Genomic DNA, 21239 nt, shown 5'->3' with positions numbered 1-21239 from the left:
CCCCCCCCCCCCCCCCCCCCCCCCCCCGGCAGCGCCGCCGCCGAGAAAAGGACATTAAGAAGCGAAACTCCCCCATCAGGGAATAAGTTGATCAAAGGATATGTCAGGAATTGTGCTCTCTGAGGAATTACGGGTGGCAAGGTAACGGGAGGAGAGGAAGGAGCTGAATCTACTGCTCAGCCTTGGCTGCCTTCTTCTTCTTCTTACCACCGCCGCCGTTGGCGGCTGACGAGCCGAACGAGGTGGGTGTGGGCTGCTTCTGGCAATGGACGATCAGTCGCGTCCACGACTCGTCCTTGTCCCACTCGAACCCCTTGAGGTAGGGGTCATCTAGCTCATCGTCCGACTGTGAGGCGATGCCGTGTCAGTGAGCCATCCGACCCTTCGAAACGAGTACGCGTCCTATTCAGGCACGACGGGCGTATGCGAACACCCGGAGAGAGAAACTCACCCTCTTCCTGTATGCCTTGTGGATAGCATCGAGGGCATCCTTGATGGTGACGCCCTTCATATTCCGCGCCGTCACTTCCAGTCCGAGAGGGAAGTGTAGGTCAATCTTCTTGACGGGGGGTTTGGAGAGCGGCAGCTTGAGGATCGACTGATCCTCCACTGTGGAAGGGCTCGTGTTGATTTTCCTATCGATGGCATTTTCTGTTAGGCACAGGTCCTCTAGCCCCAGTTTCCAGGGCGATGCGAAGTGCTGTTTCGTCTTCATACCATCCTGTCCGTTGCGTCTCGATCTCGAGCTCTAGCTCGATCCCGGATGCCTCTTGAGGATAGGACGTCAGCCACTGTCGGTTCACTGAATTTTTTTCTTCTTTTTTTTTTCCGTGGAGGAGAGAGATCTAGTCCAGGAGAGAGCAGCCGACTCACCGAGATCATTGATGTTCCACACTCCAGGTGCGCTGGAGCTCTGTCGGCGATGTCCCTTTCCTTTGGGCGGCGATGAAGAGAGACCTTCGACGGCGGAGTCGACCTTTGTGAGCGGTTCACCCGTCATGATGGTGGGATGTTACTGGGACGTGAGAGGCGTTCTTCGTTTGGAATTTTTGGTCTTGTGCGCTGTGCTGTTATCAGGATGACGTCAGTCTCGAAAATGTATGGAAATGGGTGTGTGTGTGTGTGTGTGTTTGTGTGCAGTTGTGAGTCGCAGAGATGGGTAAGCAACGCACTCTTGATATCGACAGCGCAGAGAAAGTCGAGCACAGAAGGCAGGTTTGCTATGATCTATGGGAGAAAGGTGCGGTACTACTAGGGTTGAGGAGAGGAGAGAGAAAGGAGAGGCAAGAAGAGGTAGGAGGGGAAGAAGGGCAGGTTATGTACTCGTATGGGCATAGACGAGCCAGGGAGCACGGACGTTACTATTAATACTGGTAAATCCCATTATCAGATACTCCGTCTACATGCTCAGCGCTACCGTGTAGTACAAACGCTGGCAAGCCCCTCCGGATGAGGTGATCTTTTCCCATGACTTCCGCGGGCCGGTGCCACTCTCTCATGCGGTAGATGTACCTGAGTCACCATCGTCATCAGAGATAGAGCGGGGTAGGACGATGGACGGTTGGTCTTCATCGCGTGACTATACCACTGATTCTTCCCTTTCTGTTTCGAATGCAGAGAGCATGGAAGTGGGGGGGGGGGTTGCGTCACTCGCTCATCCCAAGAGTTCATACAGATCACACCTCACCTTATGGGAGAGCAACAGCTTCATCCCGTTCGGGCTTAGCGCTGCAGTCGCAGCAACCCGCCGAGTCTGGGGTAAAAGGGTCCGGGGTCCTTGGGCTCCACAGCTCTGCCGCCGCCGATGGAAGAGCGATGATGCATGGAGCAGGAGGGCACGCGAGAGTTGTCAGAGCAGTCACTCAAGAATGAAGACGAAAAATGAGAAATGGCTATCCCCGGATCGTGCTGACTCTGGAAGCAGACATTGTTGAATGCTGGATGACCGTGATTGACTCTCTGCGGAGAGGAGAGGGAGAGGGGCGGGAGCAGCCCCAGAGTGTGACACGCCATCCTGTCTACGACGTAACCGGTTTGCTTTCCCCTCCTCTGCTCCCATTTGACAGACCACCACCATTGTCAAGACTGCTGGAATGGTGCGAGGCAGAACGAGGAGGGGCTTGCAGGTTGCAGGTGAGCAGGAGGGAATAGGCGTAGGGGACGAGATCGAGGCCCTTCTGTCTTCCCTCCTCCTCTCGTGTTGTCGTCGCATCATGCCATAATACATGGTCCCGCTGAAACCTCGAGGCCAAGCCATCCCCCCATCCGCCATTGGTTCTTCCTGGAAAGTTTCCTGCCACCTGATGCATCTGCCTCCAGCATGGTCTCGTAATATCCATAGTGATGTCCAGTCTGCTAGGACACGCTACGCTTAGCTGCTCCGTCTCGGGCGGTGATGCCCCCCCTCCTCCCATGACTCGCTTCCAATTATTGTACCAATCGCCCACAGATTCCCACTGCATCCGAACCGACGAGCCACATTGCATATCTTGCATCACGGGAGGAATGCATAGGAATGTATAAATGCCCATGAGGTTCTTCTGGCCATCCCGATGATCCCTACCAAGCCATTGCGAATGCCTTTACGAATCGGTCGATAACCTCAGCTGCTGCTCGCAGCAAGACAGAGACAGCGCTGCATCTCTCCATGACATGACTATAATGCACTCGACCATCGATCGATCAGCTATACCCCTCCCCGTGATAGAGGTAAGCTCCACGGGTGCTGTCAGATCATCAAAGTATCGTCCATCATGGCCATGGTGCATCGCGCCGTTTTTTTTTACTCATGGCGCGTGGTCATGCTATGGCGGGACAAAATGGGGTGACAGCAGCATGCTTTGTCGGTCTGAACCGGCGTGTCTGTCCGCCTACGGTACCGGTAGTCTCGTGACTGTACCTTGTTCAACCACGTGACGGCGACGGCATAAGGAGAACATTTGGCTCGACAGCGGGAAAACGACGATGATCGTCACAGAGAGTTCGCTCTTCGAAAGCGGGAAAACGATAATGGTCGTCACAGAGAGTTCGATCTTCAAACCCACCGTTGGATTTGCTGGGAGTTTGATGGAGCGCAGGTCGTCATGGAAGTTTTCAAACGAACAAACATGACAGACATGCAACGAGCGGGGCATCTTCTTCCGGACTTCATTTTAGGGAAGTGGCGGCCGCCGGATCCATAGCACCTTCCACTTTCCGCCCTTTCCCCTTTTTGACCCGAGCTCGATGCCGCAAGCCTGGGAGATGGGGCCGACAGACTTTTTACAGGACATATATTATTATCGCTCGAGGTGAATCTTATACCTGCATCCCATCCCACCCATCTCTATCTCTCTCGCCCTTTTCTTCTTCTTCCCCTATCCGTCTTGTTCATCTGCAAGGCACCCGCTGAGACGACCGGATCTCACTTCAAACAGGCACCTGTCACTGGTCAGTGGTCACAGCGGCTCGCCAAGCCTTGACCCTTCCTATCGGTAGGTCCCACTCGCACCTACCCTGCCAGTATTACGGTATTACGGAGGAGCATTGATAATTTGACATGTTGGAATCTTCTCCCCTGCTGCCTCGCGTTTCCTCCATTGTCGTCACAAGAAGCTTCAAATTAACCCAAAACATATGACGACACAGGCTCCTCCCTTCCCGCCTAGGACGATGGGTTATCGCCGCTTACTCGCATCTGTTCATATAATGTACAACTCCATCTACAGGACTACGCCGATTGGCCGTGGCCAACAATAGGCGAAAGAGCCGCGTACGCTAGACCCACCAATAGGCCAAAGACGACGCGTAACTCTTTCTTCCTTCTTCGTCCTCTGACCTCCACCGCGATCCGTCCAAGGACAGTGACGCCCACCGCTTTACCGCTCGGCTTATGGTGCGCGGTGCTTTGACGTTGTCGAGGCCGGCAGGCATACGCCTCCCCGGAGAATCCCTTCCCTCGAAGCCCCTGAGTTTCGTTGGCCTCTCAACTCCCCCTCACGGACACGAGTAATGCAGTGTACGAGGGTCGAAGACAGCTCATTGATTGACCTGCTTCAACCAACATGATGCTCACACTACACTGTCTGCCAAGCACTCGTAATACTCGGTGATGTCTTCTTCAGCATGTGACGCCGATATGTCCACAGTGCTGAGATGGCATCCCCACCCGGCCGTTGGTGTCTGCCTGTCCCGGTTGAAGCAGCCCATGCGAGTCTTCCCGAGAGGGGTCTGGGGACGCGCAACCATACAGATTTTTGCCACTTCCCCCCCCCCCCCCAAATTGTCACACGGTGTCGTTTCCGCGTACTGATATTCTGAGTGATACCTAAGACGAGGGGAAATTTCTTTTGATATGGCTAGACTGCTAGTCGCCCATGGCGCGCGTACGCATACCGCCAGTGCTAGTATAACACATGTATTCGTCCCTCGTCTAATCTTACCGGCATACAAGCACTTCTCTCTCCCCCATACTTCCGTGCTATTCTTTGCCTGTCCATCTACCCCATCAAGCATGGGCTTCTTGGACAGTCTCCTAGCTGGTTGTGCCGTCGAGGAGTGCTGCTTACAGGCGTCGAGCTGTCTTCTCCGTCCCGGCCATGAGCAGACATGCCCCCTCCAGCGAGCTCCGAATCTGTCACTGATAGACATCGGATCTCTAGACGGGGTAGCCGTGCCGTCAAGCCCCCGCTGCCCAGCCTCATTGCCTCTCCGGGGCTGAATGAGACCAGCTTAGAGATTCAGACTCCCCATGTCATTGCCGGCGCATTCATCGCCGCATTTGCCGCTGCCGTGGCGGACAGACTGGGCAACCAGCTCCTCGCCCACTACTATCTGACCGGCCAGCGCATCGTCATCAACCTCGACCGCGTCATCGACGGCCTGATCGCCGACTTCACCCGTGAGTTCTGGGACGAGCTGTGGGACTTCTACTACGCCTCCAATGCCCAGCATGCCCGCCAGCTATCACTGCTGTTTCGCGGGCCCATCCGCCAGCTCATCATGATTCTCCTCGGGCCCGAGCTGGCACGATGCATCCTCGACATCATCGGCCCTGGTCTGTCTCGCCGCATAAACTCGTGGTCGCAGTCTGCAGGAGCTGGAGTCCCTCTCGAGATGTCCGTCCAGCTGATCATGCGCTGGTGGGCTCTCGAGTATCCGTCGCACTCGCCCGGCGGCTCGCCCGACGAAATCGCCCGCACCATATGCAGCCGGACCGTCGCCGGCACGTCATTCAAGACGCTCATCACACGCATAAAGAAGGTCCTATATACCCCCCATCACGTCCAGAAGCACCTCATAGACTCGGCCGCATGGCACATCCTCATGCGACGCCCCTTCCGACCCCCCTCTGACGGCTTTCATGTGTGGCAGCTGCGCCTCGAATGCGACCCTCGCCAGCGGATTGCGGACTGTGGAGGGAGCACGGCACACATCGGGTCGCTGCCCGTCATCGTCGGAACTGTCAACGAGTGCTACCCTACCACGATAGCCGAATACTCGGCGCGGAACTGGCCACGATGCGGGTCCATCCTCATGGGATGTCTAGGCGAGGCCCTGGCCAAGGCAACGACGCCGGCCCACACTATGCACGAGCAGGAAACGGGTGGCATGTCCCTTTGGGATGGGGGCTACTCGGCAGCCGCTATGTCCCATGGCCTCCGCGCCATACACGTCGAGGTGGAGGCTGCCTTCATCCGCCTGACCGTGTGCGCCCGCGCACCCGCCATGATAGAGCTCATGAGACAGGTAGCATGGACGTGCGCGGCTCTGAGCTCGTCACCATTTCCCGATGCTCTGTCCGAGTGCCGTCTGCAAGTCTCGGACTGGGCCTACACCGACGATGCAACGAGTGTCAGCTGCAGCCTGGCGCACCATGAAGTAGCGCCGGAGCAAGGGTCAGCGTGGCTGCAGCAGCGGCGCGGGGCCGTCGTGGTTCCCGGCTTTCCTATAGAGGAGGACAGGATATACCATTTTCAACCTAATATGATATAGAGTTCAATGCCTGCCTACATTATGCCCTATTTTTTTTTCTTTCTCATTCTTGTCGTCCTGATTCACTTAGTACATGAGAGATATATTATATACCAAGAAAGGCGCTTTTTAGTTCCGCCAAGCATGTACAATGATGAGATGTATTACATCGGACCCTCGGATCTGATCCCCCTACCAGCGCGAAGTAAATTAGTGGGGCATGTCGCCTCGTCGGCAACCGTTCCAGGCTTCATTTTCAAAATTCTCAACGTGTGTCTCCGCCGACCTGGGTCCCCTGGCCTCTAGGTTGCACTAAACAGCGGACTTTTACTGTCAGGGCTCAATCGAGTATCGACGGGTACGAATAAAGCATTGCTCAACTCTCACATGATTGACCGGATGATCGGGGCACCACTTCCTCTCCCCCTTCTTCTCCCTCTCCTTCTTCTCCACTTCACTTCTTATCAGTGTTTTCCATCATCCTCCCACCCGGAGGGCTCATATCAAAAGCAGGCGAGAGGTGAAGAGAGAGAGAGAGAGAGAGAAACAGAGAGATGGCTGCGTCATCAGTCAATGCGTTGGCCGTGACGGCCGACGATACCGAGGCTCAAAACGGGACAGCGAGCGACAATGGATATGGCTCGGTACGTCGGAGCAACATAAATAGCCACGAGGCAGCAGTACCGAGAAAGCAGAAGCAGCAGCGGCAAGATTCGGTACGCGCCATAGCACCAGACCTCGTCCGAGGACTCCTCATGATCCTCATGGCAATCGACCACGTCACCGTCATGCTGCGCGTGTACCCGCACAGCACAACGGACGGGAGCGAGGAGGCCGACAGCACCGTGGTGCACGGCTGGAACCGCGCCCTAGCGTACACGCTGCGCACGCTCTCGCACCTGTGCGGAGCGGGGTTTCCCTTCCTCATGGGCATGGGGGTCGTCTTCTCGTGTGAGTCGCGCCTGGGACGTCTGGGGTGGAGCGCGGCGCGTCTGTCTCGCTACCTGGCCGTGCGGGCGGCCCTCCTGGCAATCGTGGTCCCCGTTCTCATGGCTGTCGTGCTCGCACCCGGACGGATGTGGTTCTTCAACATGGTTCTCTCGGCGCTGGGGTTTGGATACCTCCTTGCCGGGCTGCTCTGCATCGGCATGCGGATCACGGAGGACAAGCTCGCCAGTGTGCTGCTCAGAACGTGGCCTGCCGCCGACGAGAACGGGGACGAAGGTGCCGCCGAGCCGCTGCTCGGTCGGCGTGAGGGACAGCACAGTGCGTGGGCGCAGAGTGTCTCGTGGCATGCGCATAATGCGACGCTCGTGATGGCCGGCGCCGTGACCATCTGGTGGAACGTGTGGTTCTCCCCGACCAGCGGGCACTGCGACGGCGACACGGCAGCCGCAGGTTCTCGGGGCAGCCCGTGGTTCCTCCGCATGTGGATCTGGGTCGTCGAGGAAAGGTATGCGCTATCGACGTTCCCGCCGCTGGCGTGGCTCTCGTTCGCCATCCTGGGCCTGCTGTACGGACGCGTCCTTGCGGCGGGACGGTGCTGGAGCCGACGGTGCCTGGTGGCAGGTTACGCGGCCGCGTCCGTCGTCTTTGCGGCCATCTTCGTTCTCACCCGGGTCCTCCGCACCGGTAACCTGTCCGAGGGCTGCCTCCAGACGCCTGAGCACGTCGTCCACCCGGGGCGCAACCCGTACCTCACGTCGGTCGAGTCCTTCTTCTACGTAGTCAAGTACCCCCCCGACGTGGCGTACTGGTCCCTCACCATGTGTGGAAACCTGCTCCTGCTCGCCGCCTTCGAGGCCGTGCCCCGTCGCGCGGCGACGTCGCGGTATTTCACGGTGCTGCTGGACCTGGGTCGCTCGGCGTTTGCGTTTTACGTCGTGCACCTGTTCGTCCTGATGGCGGGGGCGGCGGTGCTGCTCAACTTCTTCGGTCGCGATACGGGCTTGCCGGATCCGCTGGAGCCCGGAAAGACGGCTAGGGGTATCACCAGTATCCCGGCATTCCTTGCCGTCATTGCCGCGACGGTCCTCATCATGTGGCCCTTTTGCCGGTGGTGGGCGAGGTTCAAGGCGCAGAGGGGGGCCGATTCGATATGGAGGTTATTCTAGCCATGAGCCTGCCCGACCGCGAGAGGTCAAGCGTGCTTGATGATTTTACCCACCACCACCTTCTATGTCCCTACTAGTATCATGAAGATGGAATGAAATTCCCGACAACGAAAAGAAAACGAGGTCTCTACGGAATAGTAGGCGATTGCATCATATTTGGGACTTTCACATGCTTGGTCCAAGATAAGAACCTGCTTGAACCTTCGATGGCATTGCGTGCATAATCGTGGCTTTTGCGTGCGCCTAGAGAAAGTTGGCTGTGGCTGTGCTGTTCATGGATAATCCCTCTCCCCCTCCCCCCGGCCCCTTCCCACACTACAATTACGACGTACGCCACACTCATATTACCCGATTGGGTAGTAATAGCAGATTCATCATCTTTGGCTGGAACTATCAGTAAAGTACGGATAGACAGAAAGAGAGAGAGGAAGAAAGAGCGTGAGAACAGATGACGTCGGCTCATGCCCCGCTACAGCAGCCAAGCGCCAGCCAGCCACGACCCCTCGCTCTCGCTTCCCACGGCTGCCTCTTGCCGGTTGGGACCTCCAGGGTTGGGGACCTTTTCTGCATTAAAACCACGTCATTACTGTGAAATTGCCACCTTTTTCCCTCTCTTAAAAAGATCCTTGCATCTCTTCCTCTTCTGACGAGACGAGGCTTTATCATCTCCTCTTCCTCTTCTCTTCCGTCTGGTACCATTTGAATTCGAGACTTTCTGTCCTGACGCTCTGCACAAGCCGTGTTACCACATCATCTCTCCTCAACTCAGCATCCCAACCCCGCTTCTACCACAAAACGCCAACATGAGCAACTCTACGGTTCACGTTACCAACATTGCTCCCGCCACCGGCGATGATGAGGTCAAGGACTTCTTCAGCTTCTGGTAAGTTTCCCTGGTGCCCTTGCGGCGTAACATGGCTGAAATATCCTTTCGGGTGGGCTTCGCCATCCCATCTCGCATCTGACTAACTTGCGTCGTTTAGCGGCAAGATTTCCGACCTCAGTATCACGGCCGAGGGCGAGACAAAGTCGGCCAACGTGACGTTTGAGAAGGAGACGGCGGCTAAGACGGCCCTCCTCCTCAACAACACCCAGCTGGGCACCAACCACATCTCGGTATCCAGCGCGTCGGGCAGCCCCGGCGAGGACACGGTCGTCACCAACGCCGACCGCGACACGGACGAGATCACGCAGGAGGAGAAGCCCCGCGCCCGCATCCTGGCCGAGTACCTGGCCCACGGGTACGTGGTGGGCGATGCCGCCATCCAGCGCGCCCTCGAGCTGGACCACCAGCACGGCGTCTCCAAGCGCTTCCTCAGCACCCTGCAGAGCTTCGACAGCAAGTACCACGCCTCGGACCGCGCCAGGGCCACCGACCAGTCGTACGGCATCTCGCAACGCGCCAACTCGCTCCTCAGCGGCCTGAGCTCGTACTTTGAGAAGGCCTCATCCACGCCCACCGGCAAGAAGATTGTCCAGTTCTACTCGGACAGTCAGAAGCAGGTCCAGGAGGTCCACGCCGAGGCCAAGCGCCTTGCTGAGCTCAAGAAGCAGGAGCACGGTGGCAGCGCCTACAAGGCCTCGGGCCTCGGGAGGTTCCTCGGTAAGGACAAGGACGGTAACTCGACCGGTACCGATGAGAAATCGACCGGTGCGGCCGCCGGTGCCCCTGCCGCTGTCGGTACCGCCACTGGTGCGCCGTCTTCCACCACTGGAGAAGCTGCTACTCCTCCCGTTGTCGACCCTTCTACCGAAAAGCCTGCTGCTTCTTAGAGAAATTATATACTTGGTAAGACGATAATGATGGAAGATACTGGGAGGGACCCTTCAGTTTTTACTTTTCCGTTCCTGTTTCTATCATTCTTATTCCCTTGAGTTTATGAATCCTTTTTAGCTAGTCATGCGGCGCATGTTGAGGAAATAAAAAAAGATTTAAAAACGAAGAGCGACATTATGTGTCGGCCTGAATATTGTTCCGTACACATGAGTCTTTCATACAGATGGCTCACACCGTTGTGGTGTGTCCAAGGCCTAGCTGTCTACTTCCTCTACTTGCATTTCCGTCAAGATTCGCGCACCGTGTTCGTCCAAATTACCCGCAAGTTTGTGCTAGTGTCAATTGCCATTGATACATTTCTTTATTCATAGTAGTATACTCCCATGTCCCGTGTAATGTTCAGTTTCCGACTCCCTTGCTAAACTTCTTTGGCAACTCATCGGCCATGGCCTGTTTGGGGTTTGATTCGAGGTTCTATCACGGTAGCCAGTTAATAGACCGCTCGCTCTGCTGGTTTTAGGAGATGGGGGGAAGCCACTCACGTCGATCTCAGCCTTGAGCTCTTTGGCCTTACCCTCCGGGTCCTGGAGGTCAGGTCGAGTGGTGCCGGGACCCGTTGGATCGTGCTGCTGAGCGCCAGTCTGGCGCTCGGGGGGCGGTGACTCGGCGGCGTCTCTGGGCATGGTGTTGGTCTATGCTGTCCGAGGTGTTGGTCTATGCTGTCCGAGGTGTGGCTCGCTGCTATATATGAGATATGATGAGAGGATGAGGTCTGGGGAGGTCAGGAGAGACGAGAGGAGAGGTTTATATATGACATCTCAGGGTACGATGATGTGATGAGACATGTTATTATGTTATACCCCAACGAGGGTCGAATCGGAATTACATCAACGACCTGGATGATCTAATGGTGACCATGACGATTGCGAGCCCCCGCCCCCCTCCCCCCTCCCATCCTAGAACGAATACCGTTAGCACCATATCCATACATGGCGTTTCCCAATCATAATGATGTACTGGTTGGAAGTGGCTAGTATCTTGTCTTGAAAGTGGCAAGCTCAAAGCTTCGTTCTGTTGTGTCCAGGCCACGGTTTAAGTGGAGACATGTATTACTTGGAAATCGAAGCGAGTGATATCATCGCCTCACCTGCTGATTACAAGTAACTATCAGGCAACCGGGTCTGAAGCAGATGTCACGATTCAATACCACATTCATCTTTGATGACAGCTTTCCTTTCAACATCAAGCGAACTCTGCGGGTTCTGACATTAATATATCCTCTCCCTTGCTTTTCGAATGGCGGTGCGGATCATGAAGGTGAACAGGAAGAGGTGACCTCATCGCCGCTGCCGATGATCCACTTCCACTTCGTAAAGAATCTGTACAGTTCCTATCAAGTAGAATGAAAAGAAGGAGAGAGGACAGGGCAGAAGAATGACGGAGTCGACTGCAGACTTTTTGCTCTCAAAGACCAGATGTACTGAGAGGTAATACCTAAAGTCGAGGCCACGCGAACAGCAAGTCTTGGGTTAAAAGTGAGGAGCGTTGAGCATAACGCCCATGAGACATGCACCGATCAACCCAGCAACGGGAATGGTCATGAACCACGAAAAGACGAGCAGACGGACCCTCTGCCAGTTGACAGCCTTCAAGGTACCGTTGCACAGGCCGACGCCAACGGTGGCACCGGTGATGCACATGGAGGTCGAGACGGGGAGCTTGTGCTGGGAGAAGACGAGGACGGTGATGGCGGCGCCGAGCTCCATGGACGATCCGCGACTGGGGGAGTGGTAGGTGATCTTGTTGCCCATGACTTGTCGGGGCCAGACATGTTAGCGATCGGTCTTGTTTCCTGGGCAAAATGGCGGTTACATCTCAAGCGGGCTGCCAGCGAGCCACTCACCCTTCATGATGTTGTACCCGTAGGTGACGAGACCGATAGACAGAGTGCCGGAGATGACGACGAGCTGCCAGATGGGCACGGGTGTCTCCTCCTCGGCCGGCCTCGAGGTGGACCAGGTAGCATACATGGCGGCCCAGGGACCGACGGCGTTTCCCACGTCGTTGGCGCCGTGGGCGAACGAGGCCGTGCAGGCGGTCAGGACCTGCACGAACGAGTACAGGTGCTCGACCGGGTTGGGGTACTTCTCGGCGTACGAGTAGACACGCTCCATACGGCGACCCTCGGGGGTGCCTGAGATGCCGGTCTGGGCAGCGTGGATGTCGTAGCTGATTCCGTACAGGAGGGCGGCGACTGCCATGGCGGGCAGCCGCCTGAATAGGGCGACGACGTTGTGCCTCTCGTACACGGATCCGGCGCCCATGGCGTTCTCGTGGAGCGTGCGCATGGCCCAGCCCAGGGCGCCGCGGCGCCGGCGCAGCTTGACGTGGAAGCGTTCCCGATCCCTCCTGACCGTGTCCTTGTAATCGTCCTGGGTGGGCTGCTGGCGCTCCGGGTCTGCGGTGCAGGAGGCCTCGATGGGGGTGTTGACGACGGTGGCATCCTTGGCCTCGGAGGTGCCGGCGCCGGTGGTGGCGGAGGTGGTGGCGGCGGTGACGGAGCCGGAGTCGTCCTGGACGACGGCGTAGTCGGGCACCTTGGGTTCGGCGGAGGAGTCCTCGGCGGCGGGCCTCCTCCACAGGAGCGGGCCTCGGACCAGGTCCCAGACGCGGAGGCGCTGGTCCCTCTTGACGACCTTGGCGTGGGCCCAGGGCACGAAGAAGACGGCCGACAGGGCGGACAGGCCGAAGCCGGCGCCCAGCGTCACGGAGGCGATGTACCAGACCGGCTCGTCGGCGAGGCTGAGCCGTGGGGACCCCTTGTACACGATGGACAGGGTGCACACGGTGCCGGAGATGAGGAAGAAGAAGGGCGACGTCCACACGGCCCAGGCGACGGGGTCCCTGCGCACGTGCACGACCAGGCGGATGGTGGAGAAGATGACGGCCCCGAACCCGGCGGCGCAGGCTGGCGCCACGACGAGCCCGGCGAAGATGGCCCCCAGCCCCTGACCGCCATTCCAGCCCCACTGGACCTGGCCGGCCCCGACGGCGGCGATGCCCACGCCGGCCAGCGACGAGATGAGCGAATACGTGGACGAGACGTGGGCCGAGTGCCGGGTGCACCACATGGCCCACGTCGAGGCGCCAGCGGACGCGCAGGCAAAGGCCAGCAGCTGCACGGCCGCGTTGCCCTGGAACGCGTCGATAGGGATGATGCCGTTCTTGATGGTCGAGGCCGTCCTGGCACCCACCGTGATGGCGCCGATCATCTCAAAGACGGTACCGAGGATCATGGCCCAGCGGTACGAGATGGACCGGGAGGAAACGCTCGTTGCCCACGAGTTGGCCACATCATCTATTGATCAGTTGTCAGCATGGGCAAGCAGCCGGGTGGAGGGCTGTATGTGTGTATGTATATGTGTGTGTGTGTTTCGAGGGGAGTTTGCGCGCCACGTACTGGCTCCATTATTGTAGGCCTCCAGGAGAGAAAAGATGGTGCCGATGGCAAAGATGTAGGTGTAATCTGTGAGAACCATCTTTGACACCTTCCTTTCGCAGACGTAGTAGGAGAGTGTCGAGGAGAAGAGGGAGAGGGAGGGAGGCGGCTTGTCAGATAGTGATGTATAAGAGCCGGCCGGGTATGAGCCACTGGAGAGAGGAGGGCGTAGGACCTGACACGGCGCTCATCTGTGAGTATTTATTTCCTTTCGACATGGGACGCCCCTTTAAACTCAATGTATAGGCTATACTCCAGCCATTTGATAAATCTCAATGCCTCGCCTATATCATGTCACGATCACACGGTTGGCCATATACCAGGGCTGTACCTGATACGAAGCAAATTGGAAAAGAAAAAGGGGGGGGGAGCCCCTTGAAGCTATAGTGCCTTACATGATGATGTTTCTTTCCACTTCATTGCTTGGTATGATGCGACTACAGTCGTTGTGTGTGTGTGTGTGTGTGTGTAGGTCTAGAAGGAGGACCAGAGAGCATGGCATCACGTCCTAAGAGGCGTGAGGTATTGCCACTTTTGGCTTCCGTGTCGATGAATCAATGATACAGCCCCCAATTGCGCCTTTGCCATGTCACACGTGGGACGGAAAGCTTCGGCACACATCATCTCGGGAGCCACCTCCAAGAATGGGAGCGAGGTCCCTTTTGTTTCTCTGCTTTCTACTTTGTTGCCCCAAGTATAAATCATGCTCTTCTCGCGCTTGAATCGAGGCATAATATCGAAAACACGACGCTCCCTACTGGACAGAGTTCTGCCCACGTGCTCACTTTAACTCTCTCCTAGAGTGCCCGGTGATGGTGTGTCACGGTCAGATCGAGATCAGATCGAGGCAGAAGCACGTGCATCACGCCTACTCCTTGTTTGCAAAGCCCATATGTTGCTTCGTCGCAATCGTATCGGCAGGTTCTCTCCGAGAGGGGCCATGGCCAACAGCAAGGCCGGTACCGAGATATCACTGTTTGATAGCAATACTCATAGCCTTCGAACTCCATGTTACGTCGCACGTCGTGACAGCAACACGATACCATATACGGCTCACGGTCGTTATCTACAATCTATGCATGTTCGCCCCATTCTGCCCAAGCACATGTGCTACACGGCAACGCCGAAGGGGACGCAGACCATAGATCATGACCCTGACGAGGGCGGCCATGAATCACCCGCATGAACCGAACTCGTAGGAGAAGAAGAGGCAAGCCTCCCGCTCCCCTCTCATCAGTGCAGCTGATCATCGGCCAATAGGATCGAGAATCCACGGCACGCTCCCGGAGGCCGGACGGAAGTCCCCACCCTACATCCACCAGAGTGGGAGAGTGCTCTGCCTCATAGTAATCTGTAGACTAATACTGAGACGAGGCGTCGGGATCTCGGCCCGTTCACGATCTTGCCGGTTGACGTTGTTGATGAAGATGCAAATGCCTCATTCACTTTCCGTTCTGGAGATCCATGGTACGAGTCGCCGAGAGAGAGATAGAGAGATAGCACTGTCATCTTCTCTCGGTCGATCTCATGTCTGGTGGATCTGGATCAGTGTACGCATACTGGATGGATCTGTCTTGCGGCCAGTCGAGCATTCGCGAGGCGGGCGTCGGACGTTGGGCGGCGCCTCAGCCGTGAAGGACGGAGGAAGGAGGCAAAGAGCTTCTCGGATGTTTCAAGCCATGCTCATCGAATTCGGCCTGCATACGCGCCTCGTCGTCATGGAAGGAGAGGCTGGTCCCCCGCGCACTATTGCGTGTGCAGTCGACTCACACGTGACGACTGGTAAGCAGAAGCTGCATCTTTACCGGTCCATCCTTCAGGAAGGATAAGTACCTTTTTTTTTTGCCTCAGCTTTCCAGGCATGGAGAGACGTATCATTTGTATATTGTGGGAAGCGCAAAGGTGCGCTCGTGCAGGGAAAACTGATGATGATCTAGACAGCCTAGCCCAGCATCTCAGATATGAGAACCCCTCAAGGTCTAGATGCGTCGCGTAGCCTGTAGCCTCAGGCTATCGACATATATCATCTACATGTTACCTACCTGTATGAGATGATGTACGGGGTCGGAACGCGCAGCTGGGTGCTTTCTCGAGCGAGCTCATCCAATTGTCTCCCAGTCGTTTGTGTACCCTATACTTGACGTCGGTAGGCAAGGCGAGAGACTCCAAGGCCAGGCAGAGTGTCTTCTTCTCTGTCTTTTGTCTTTTAGGGCTCGGAGACTATATAATCACCGGTCATGCTCGTTGTGTAGCAGGTACCGGAGAGTAGAGTACATCGCACATGCACAGATACGACACCACCGCGCATACATAGCTGCATCGTGGCAGCAAATCCCAGAAGAGAGTTGGCTGTGCAGGGAGGGTGCACATAAGCTGCACAAGGGTACGGAGTACATGCATGCATGTCCCTTGAGACACCCAATATATCCGTTGCCGTGTTAGTGTTAGCCAGGCTTAACAGCCGAGGACCCTTGTTGGGTAGATACCAAATACCCTGCAGCCTTCCCCGACAACTTCGTGCGTGCAAAGAACCGACCAACCTCCTCGACGGGCCGTTCTGTCTCACCATATTTCCCAGGGACCCCTCTTCTCTTCCCCTCCTCTACTGCCTCTTCCTCTCTTCACCATCCTCTCACTCTTCTCTCTCCAGCGCAGTGTGTAGTTTTTTTCCCTCTTTTTTCTCTGTTTTGCCGTGGAAATCGACTCCAGCTGTCCAGTAGCTCTCGTCCTGCACCGCCGCCATACATAATCACCTCACCGTCATCGTCATCGTCATCGAGAATGCCGGACCTCAACTCAGTGCCCCCGTCGCCACGGCTCCTGGACACGACCCGTCGTCACTCCTCGTCCCAGCAGCTACCATCACCTTCGCTGTCTGGCCCGTCTTCGCCTTCGCTGAATATCCTCCCGTCGAACCAGAATGCCGTGAACTCGAGACCTTCATCGTCATCCACGACGGCGGCAGCAGCGGCAGCGGCAGCGACGACGACGACGACGTCGACATCAGCCCAGCATCAGCAGCCGTACCACCACCACCAGCACTCCTCGGTTCGAGATGGAAACTCAGTCATCGAGTCGGGTCCGGGACCTCTACGGCACCCGCGTCCCCTCACCGCCTCGGAACTGCACATCCAGCTCGAGAAGGAGCAAGAAGCAATTGTACGCGAGATGCCATGCCACACCCACGGACCCCCCCCCCTACTCGGAAGCGCCCTTCCGACGCTGACACTGACACGACGCCGCATCCGCATCTAGGTGAACCGGCTGACGCGGGATCTCTCCCTCCTGCGGGCGGCCCACAACGCCTCGGTGGCGTCGAACCACTCGTCCACCTCGACGGCGACGACGTCGACGCACGATGCCGTCAACGAGTCCTCCCTCCTGTCCGGCTCGGCCTTCACCATCCCCACCTCGCGCCGCCACCGCCGCAACTCGTCCACCACATCCCAGGCGTTCGCCGCCTCCGACCCGCGCCACCCGATACGGTCCGCGCAGCCGACGCCCATGTCCCGCCAGGGCAGCGCCGCCTCCCGCCGCAGCCGGGCCGAGTCTCCCGCTCCCGGCTCCGTCCCCGACTCCTCCGTGAGCGGCAGCTACCCCCAGCAGCAGAGGATGCCACCCTCCTCGTATATCCACGTCGGGGCCAGCGGTGGCGGCCAGCTGAGCCCCGGCCTCGTGCCCGCCACCGCCCGCTACGAGGAGACCGTGCAGTTCCGGAACGAGCTCGAGGCCGCCAAGAAGGAGAATGAGGCCCTCAAGCGCCGCATCAGGGAGCTGGAGAGGACCGTCCAGGAGCGCCGCGGGAGCACCAGCCGTGGCCGTCGCCCTAGGAGCGCGAGCAGCAGCACGGCCGCCAGCGTCAACGTCGCCGCCGCTGCGTCCGGAGGAACCAGCGTCGCCGGGCCCAGGGACGGAACGCCAACCGCTCAGCCGGCCTCTAGGGCTGGCGAGGGGGAGATGTCCACGGCTACGCGTAGCGTGTCCACCGTCGGCGTCGGTGTGCCGGAGCGCGAGGTGCAGGTTGGCGAGAGTGCGGCCAGCACCAGACCTGCAGGGACCCGCGGGGACCAGTGATGTCACGGGCCTGCACGTACAGAAAGCTGAGGGGAGGCCATCGGCCATCGCGGATTTATTGGCTCGATTCAGTCCCCTCCCCCCCCCGTTGTTCTATACTTGACTCAGTCGTTACAGCGGGCGTTGGGCGCTCCACAGCCTTGATTCTTTCTAGGTAGGTAGTAGTACACGTAATAAGAGCGGCGCTTCATTCTTGGTATTGCACTGGCCTTTCCAACAACCTTCAGTGCCACTCGTCCGCAATACAGTATCATGTATGGACAAGTAGGAGCTCCTTGCTTCAAAGCCAAGGGGATCGTTAGGGTATTCATAGGTACGGTACCTTCAATGCTTCGCGTCCAACCCCCCCAGATACTCTCGAAGACGACTGGGAAAAAAGAGAGAGGAAGGACAGAGAAAAGGAAATAGATGCGTCATGTGCTATGAGGCAACAGGCGAAGAATTACTCCTCCGATGAAATATCTTGCCAACGTCTCGTCGGACCCTGCTTACAAAGTTCCTCACAGACGGCTTGCGGCGAATCCGCCTCCCCCTCCAGGCAGACCTCAGCGAAACGTTGCTCCAGCGGCCTCGCAGGGAAGGTCTTGGTCTTCTCCCTCGACCCGTGTCTGCGTCTCCTGGAGCTGTCTGAGGTGAAATCGTATCATCGTCGTCTGCCCTGCGAATGGTGCTGACGATCTCATCGTTTGCAGACGGCTGGCTGCCCTGCTGGGGCTGTTCAGTACGGGGGACCGACAGACTCCCCGGATTGCAGACTGTACCGAGGCCGAGATTGTGGTCGCAGGCCTCACCACCAGATCCTGGTTGATCGTGTAAGCTTCGCGGCCTCGCGTCGCTGTTCTCGGATCGCAGGTTTGGGAAGGAGATCGCTTTGGAGGCTTGATGAGGTGATTTTCCAAGGGCGCCTTGATCGTATATCGACGTCTCCCGCAGGATGGATCTTGCGGGGGGGTATTTTCTCAAGGATGTGACTTCATCACCCCAGTCCCTACTGCAGACCGTATCCCCAAGTGCCTTTTTCTTCTCCGAGTCGACAGCAAGTGACAGGCCGTCGCCACCGGGGCTCTGCGACCCGAGTAATGCCCACGAGCAGCTCGCTGATCCGCGGAGCGTTTTCTCGGTCATTGGCGAGATCCCTAAGCGGCCGCTATCGGAATGGGCGCGGTTCCTTGTACCGTCCTCCATCCGCAGGAATCCATCCGCAGCCCCTCGGTGAGGGCGTCCGTGACTGGTGGGGTCCAAGTTGCCGACTTCTCTGCCTAGATGTTGGGTACCGAGTCCTGACGAGGAAAACCCCTCCGTCCGGTTAGGATTACGTGGGACCCATCCGGCGACGCTGCTCGGTTCGTCCGTCCTTGCTATCTCTTCACTCGCCTGCATGACGAGGTATGCAGGATGCCCCCCCGACGATGCTGCCAATTCAACCGACACCGGTTCGATCTGGTACGGTGCTATCCCACCTGGGGGTCGATGAAGGTAGACTCCCATCGGGTCCGGTTTGGCCTCGACGATGTAGTAACTGCTGGCAGTGTTGGAGAAATTGAGAAGCGCCTCCGGGAAGGAATCTTCTATCTTGGCACCGCCAAAGCTTGGATGGCTGGGGCTGCCGTCAACGTCTGGCGTTCCCACTCTGTCATGGAGCTGAGACATGCTGGGGTTCGACGATAGACTGTCTGTATCTTCTCTCAGCGGCCGAAGCATCTCGTTGAGAGGTGGTATTCGGTCACCGATGGTCGAAGATGCCCGGCTGTCCACCCCGGACCCGGCATCCTTTGCTCGCCCGCTGGCAGAGGGGACGCTTGCGTGCCGACTATACTGGCCCCCGCACATGTCGAACGTGTCATGGAATCTGGACCCCCGGGGTGTGGTATCATCGTCTGTGTCCCTACGTGAGGTATCTGATTCGACATCGCGCTGGAGAAGGCTATTTGACGCGGCGCTGGCTCGTCGAGGGGTTGCAACGTCGTGATTTGGAGCCGGTTCGGCTGTGAAGGGGCACCTGTCGACTCTGGCGGTGCTCTGATCCCTTCCACCAAGCTCGACATCGACCACGGAGCTCGACTAGAGTGTCTGGTCACCAGAATCTTCGCCCGATGTAATTTTGGTGGTACTAGCTGGAGATTTGTCGTCCCGGCTCCCGGCGGATTTCATGGTGCCTGAAAACGCGGGCCCCGGAAGGTGTAAAGCTGAGGAAGCGACGGATGGAAATCAACCGCTTCGGAGGAGGAGGAGAAAGGAAGAGCCGAGGAGAATGAATACGTGTAGTCATCAGAATAAAATATGGTGTACGAGGTGGACTAAAGGACGAGTTGAGGTGAAAGGTATCGATGCAGTGCCCACCAATCTCGTGGACAGTCTGTTGATCAGAGGTCACGCAAATGGGGAAGAGGAGGAAACCTTGTGATTCCTCTCTTCTCCCACGGATCTCGCGATACCGGCTTCGCTCTGTCGTCACTGCTTTCTCTGGAAGGTGCTATTGCGGGTGAGGAGTGGGTGAGGAGTGGGTGAGGAGTGGGTGAGGAATCCGGCAGCTACGACTGGGAACCCTCATGCCTGACTCACCTTTTCACGCGGAACCTCTGCTCCATGTCTACGAGCATGTATGTACATGTACTCTGGCGATACTCCAGAGTAACCCCTAATCGTCCCGCAGAGTTCCACTGCCGAAGCATTCTCAGGTTGTCTCGCCGCTGCAGTCTAGGGATACCTTGCGTGTAGGTCACGTCGTCGCTCGAGTGATGATCGAGCTTGCCTTGTCAAACTATCCGCTGAGCCGGTGCGGTGATATCACAAACTGTCACGGACAGACAGACGGAGTAGACGGAAGCTTGTAGGCGTGATTGTCATCATGGAAAAGTGTATCGAGCACCAAAAAGTCGTGTACAAGACAATGTGTCTGTCTACATGCAGCTCGACTCCTTCTCAGAAGCGATCCTCTACGAGGCCGATAAGATGAACTGTCCGCACCTGCTCTCGTCATGTACATGGTTATATCCAAGGAACCCACGACGAATAAAAGTCCCAGTCACATATTAGTTTGGGATGAAGCGCTCAGAGTTGCGATGCCACATGCTTGACCTTGACCGGCTGTTCAGTCAGATCATGACACAAATGTGGGATCGCCCGCCTCATCTTGCACCAGACAGAAAGAACCGCGCGTGCCTCTGTCTTTCCTGTTCGATAGACCTCTCGACCAGTCCGTCAACTTCATCGGACGCCATGTCGGGGAAGACGCTCACAGCTGGGAAGTAAGGAAGGGAGATGTGCTGCGCCTTTCCTTACCGCCCTGACATGTTGATGGGGTGGCTCTCCGTCAGTGATATCAGTAATTGTCTTGTACGATGTACGACCACAGAGAGGACGGAGTGATGACGAGTGCCCGACTAGGCGGGGAGGAGAAGCGGGCCGCTCGAGCAGTTGCAGGAGGATTTCGACCCGGGAACGGGCCGGGACGCTACGGATCATCATCCTCACTTGTGTTACCGGGTCTTTGCTTCCGTTTAAACTTGGGTGAATCAAAACGAAGGGATCCGGTACGGCAGCGGTCGTCAAGGTATCCGCCGTGGGACCAAGCGGTACGACTACCTTTTTCTTCTTCTTCTTCCTCTTCTCTCATGACGGCCCGCGTCGTCGGCAGAATGCATCACATCGTAGGCACGAGCTCTACAAGATGACTCCGTATATTGCTAGAAGAAGTTGGCCATGAGCAAAAGTCAGGTTGGTCGGTGTACAATCTGTACAAGGGTTAGGGTTACGAATTTTCACTGCATAAAGTAGCGGGCACGCGGATGTGGCAAGACGAACCACCTGGTTCATTGTTTTA

At 57.2% G+C, this 21239-nt stretch overlaps 8 protein-coding genes across 8 annotated transcripts; 4 read left to right on the top strand and 4 right to left on the bottom strand.

The window, feature by feature from the left end:
- Nucleotides 1–169: 169 nt before the first annotated feature.
- GMORB2_7046 (uncharacterized protein) lies at nt 170–1000 on the bottom strand (the record flags this gene model as incomplete). Its single annotated transcript, XM_035469011.1, has 4 exons — nt 170–346; nt 452–635; nt 718–769; nt 874–1000. 4 exons carry the CDS (start codon nt 998–1000, stop codon nt 170–172), a joined length of 540 nt encoding a protein of 179 aa, XP_035321391.1.
- A 3492-nt stretch (nt 1001–4492) lies between these two features.
- Nucleotides 4493–5973, top strand: GMORB2_7045 (uncharacterized protein; the record flags this gene model as incomplete). The annotated part of the gene is made up of 2 exons (XM_035469010.1): nt 4493–4536; nt 4641–5973. The coding sequence occupies 2 exons, from the start codon at nt 4493–4495 to the stop codon at nt 5971–5973; spliced, it is 1377 nt and encodes a 458-aa protein (XP_035321390.1).
- A 609-nt stretch (nt 5974–6582) lies between these two features.
- GMORB2_7044 (uncharacterized protein) lies at nt 6583–8066 on the top strand (the record flags this gene model as incomplete). Its single annotated transcript, XM_035469009.1, has 2 exons — nt 6583–6596; nt 6620–8066. The coding sequence occupies 2 exons, from the start codon at nt 6583–6585 to the stop codon at nt 8064–8066; spliced, it is 1461 nt and encodes a 486-aa protein (XP_035321389.1).
- Nucleotides 8067–8869: 803 nt separating this feature from the next.
- On the top strand, nt 8870–9839 carry GMORB2_7043 (RNA recognition motif; the record flags this gene model as incomplete). The annotated part of the gene is made up of 2 exons (XM_035469008.1): nt 8870–8949; nt 9050–9839. 2 exons carry the CDS (start codon nt 8870–8872, stop codon nt 9837–9839), a joined length of 870 nt encoding a protein of 289 aa, XP_035321388.1.
- Nucleotides 9840–10242: 403 nt separating this feature from the next.
- On the bottom strand, nt 10243–10526 carry GMORB2_7042 (uncharacterized protein; the record flags this gene model as incomplete). The annotated part of the gene is made up of 2 exons (XM_035469007.1): nt 10243–10317; nt 10386–10526. The coding sequence occupies 2 exons, from the start codon at nt 10524–10526 to the stop codon at nt 10243–10245; spliced, it is 216 nt and encodes a 71-aa protein (XP_035321387.1).
- Nucleotides 10527–11372: 846 nt separating this feature from the next.
- GMORB2_7041 (solute carrier family 20 (sodium-dependent phosphate transporter)) lies at nt 11373–13382 on the bottom strand (the record flags this gene model as incomplete). Its single annotated transcript, XM_035469006.1, has 3 exons — nt 11373–11656; nt 11747–13201; nt 13304–13382. 3 exons carry the CDS (start codon nt 13380–13382, stop codon nt 11373–11375), a joined length of 1818 nt encoding a protein of 605 aa, XP_035321386.1.
- A 2741-nt stretch (nt 13383–16123) lies between these two features.
- Nucleotides 16124–17416, top strand: GMORB2_7040 (uncharacterized protein; the record flags this gene model as incomplete). The annotated part of the gene is made up of 2 exons (XM_035469005.1): nt 16124–16501; nt 16598–17416. The coding sequence occupies 2 exons, from the start codon at nt 16124–16126 to the stop codon at nt 17414–17416; spliced, it is 1197 nt and encodes a 398-aa protein (XP_035321385.1).
- A 545-nt stretch (nt 17417–17961) lies between these two features.
- GMORB2_7039 (uncharacterized protein) lies at nt 17962–19567 on the bottom strand (the record flags this gene model as incomplete). The annotated part of the gene is made up of 3 exons (XM_035469004.1): nt 17962–18039; nt 18092–19401; nt 19495–19567. The coding sequence occupies 3 exons, from the start codon at nt 19565–19567 to the stop codon at nt 17962–17964; spliced, it is 1461 nt and encodes a 486-aa protein (XP_035321384.1).
- Between the last annotated feature and the right edge of the window lie 1672 nt (nt 19568–21239).

The sequence above is a fragment of the Geosmithia morbida genome, assembly GCF_012550715.1.
Source record: "Geosmithia morbida isolate 1262 chromosome Unknown scaffold_7, whole genome shotgun sequence".
In the NCBI taxonomy this organism is placed as follows: Eukaryota; Fungi; Ascomycota; class Sordariomycetes; order Hypocreales; family Bionectriaceae; genus Geosmithia; species Geosmithia morbida.
Note: the sequence above shows the minus strand (reverse complement) of the source record. Positions and strands in the feature narration are given on the sequence as shown.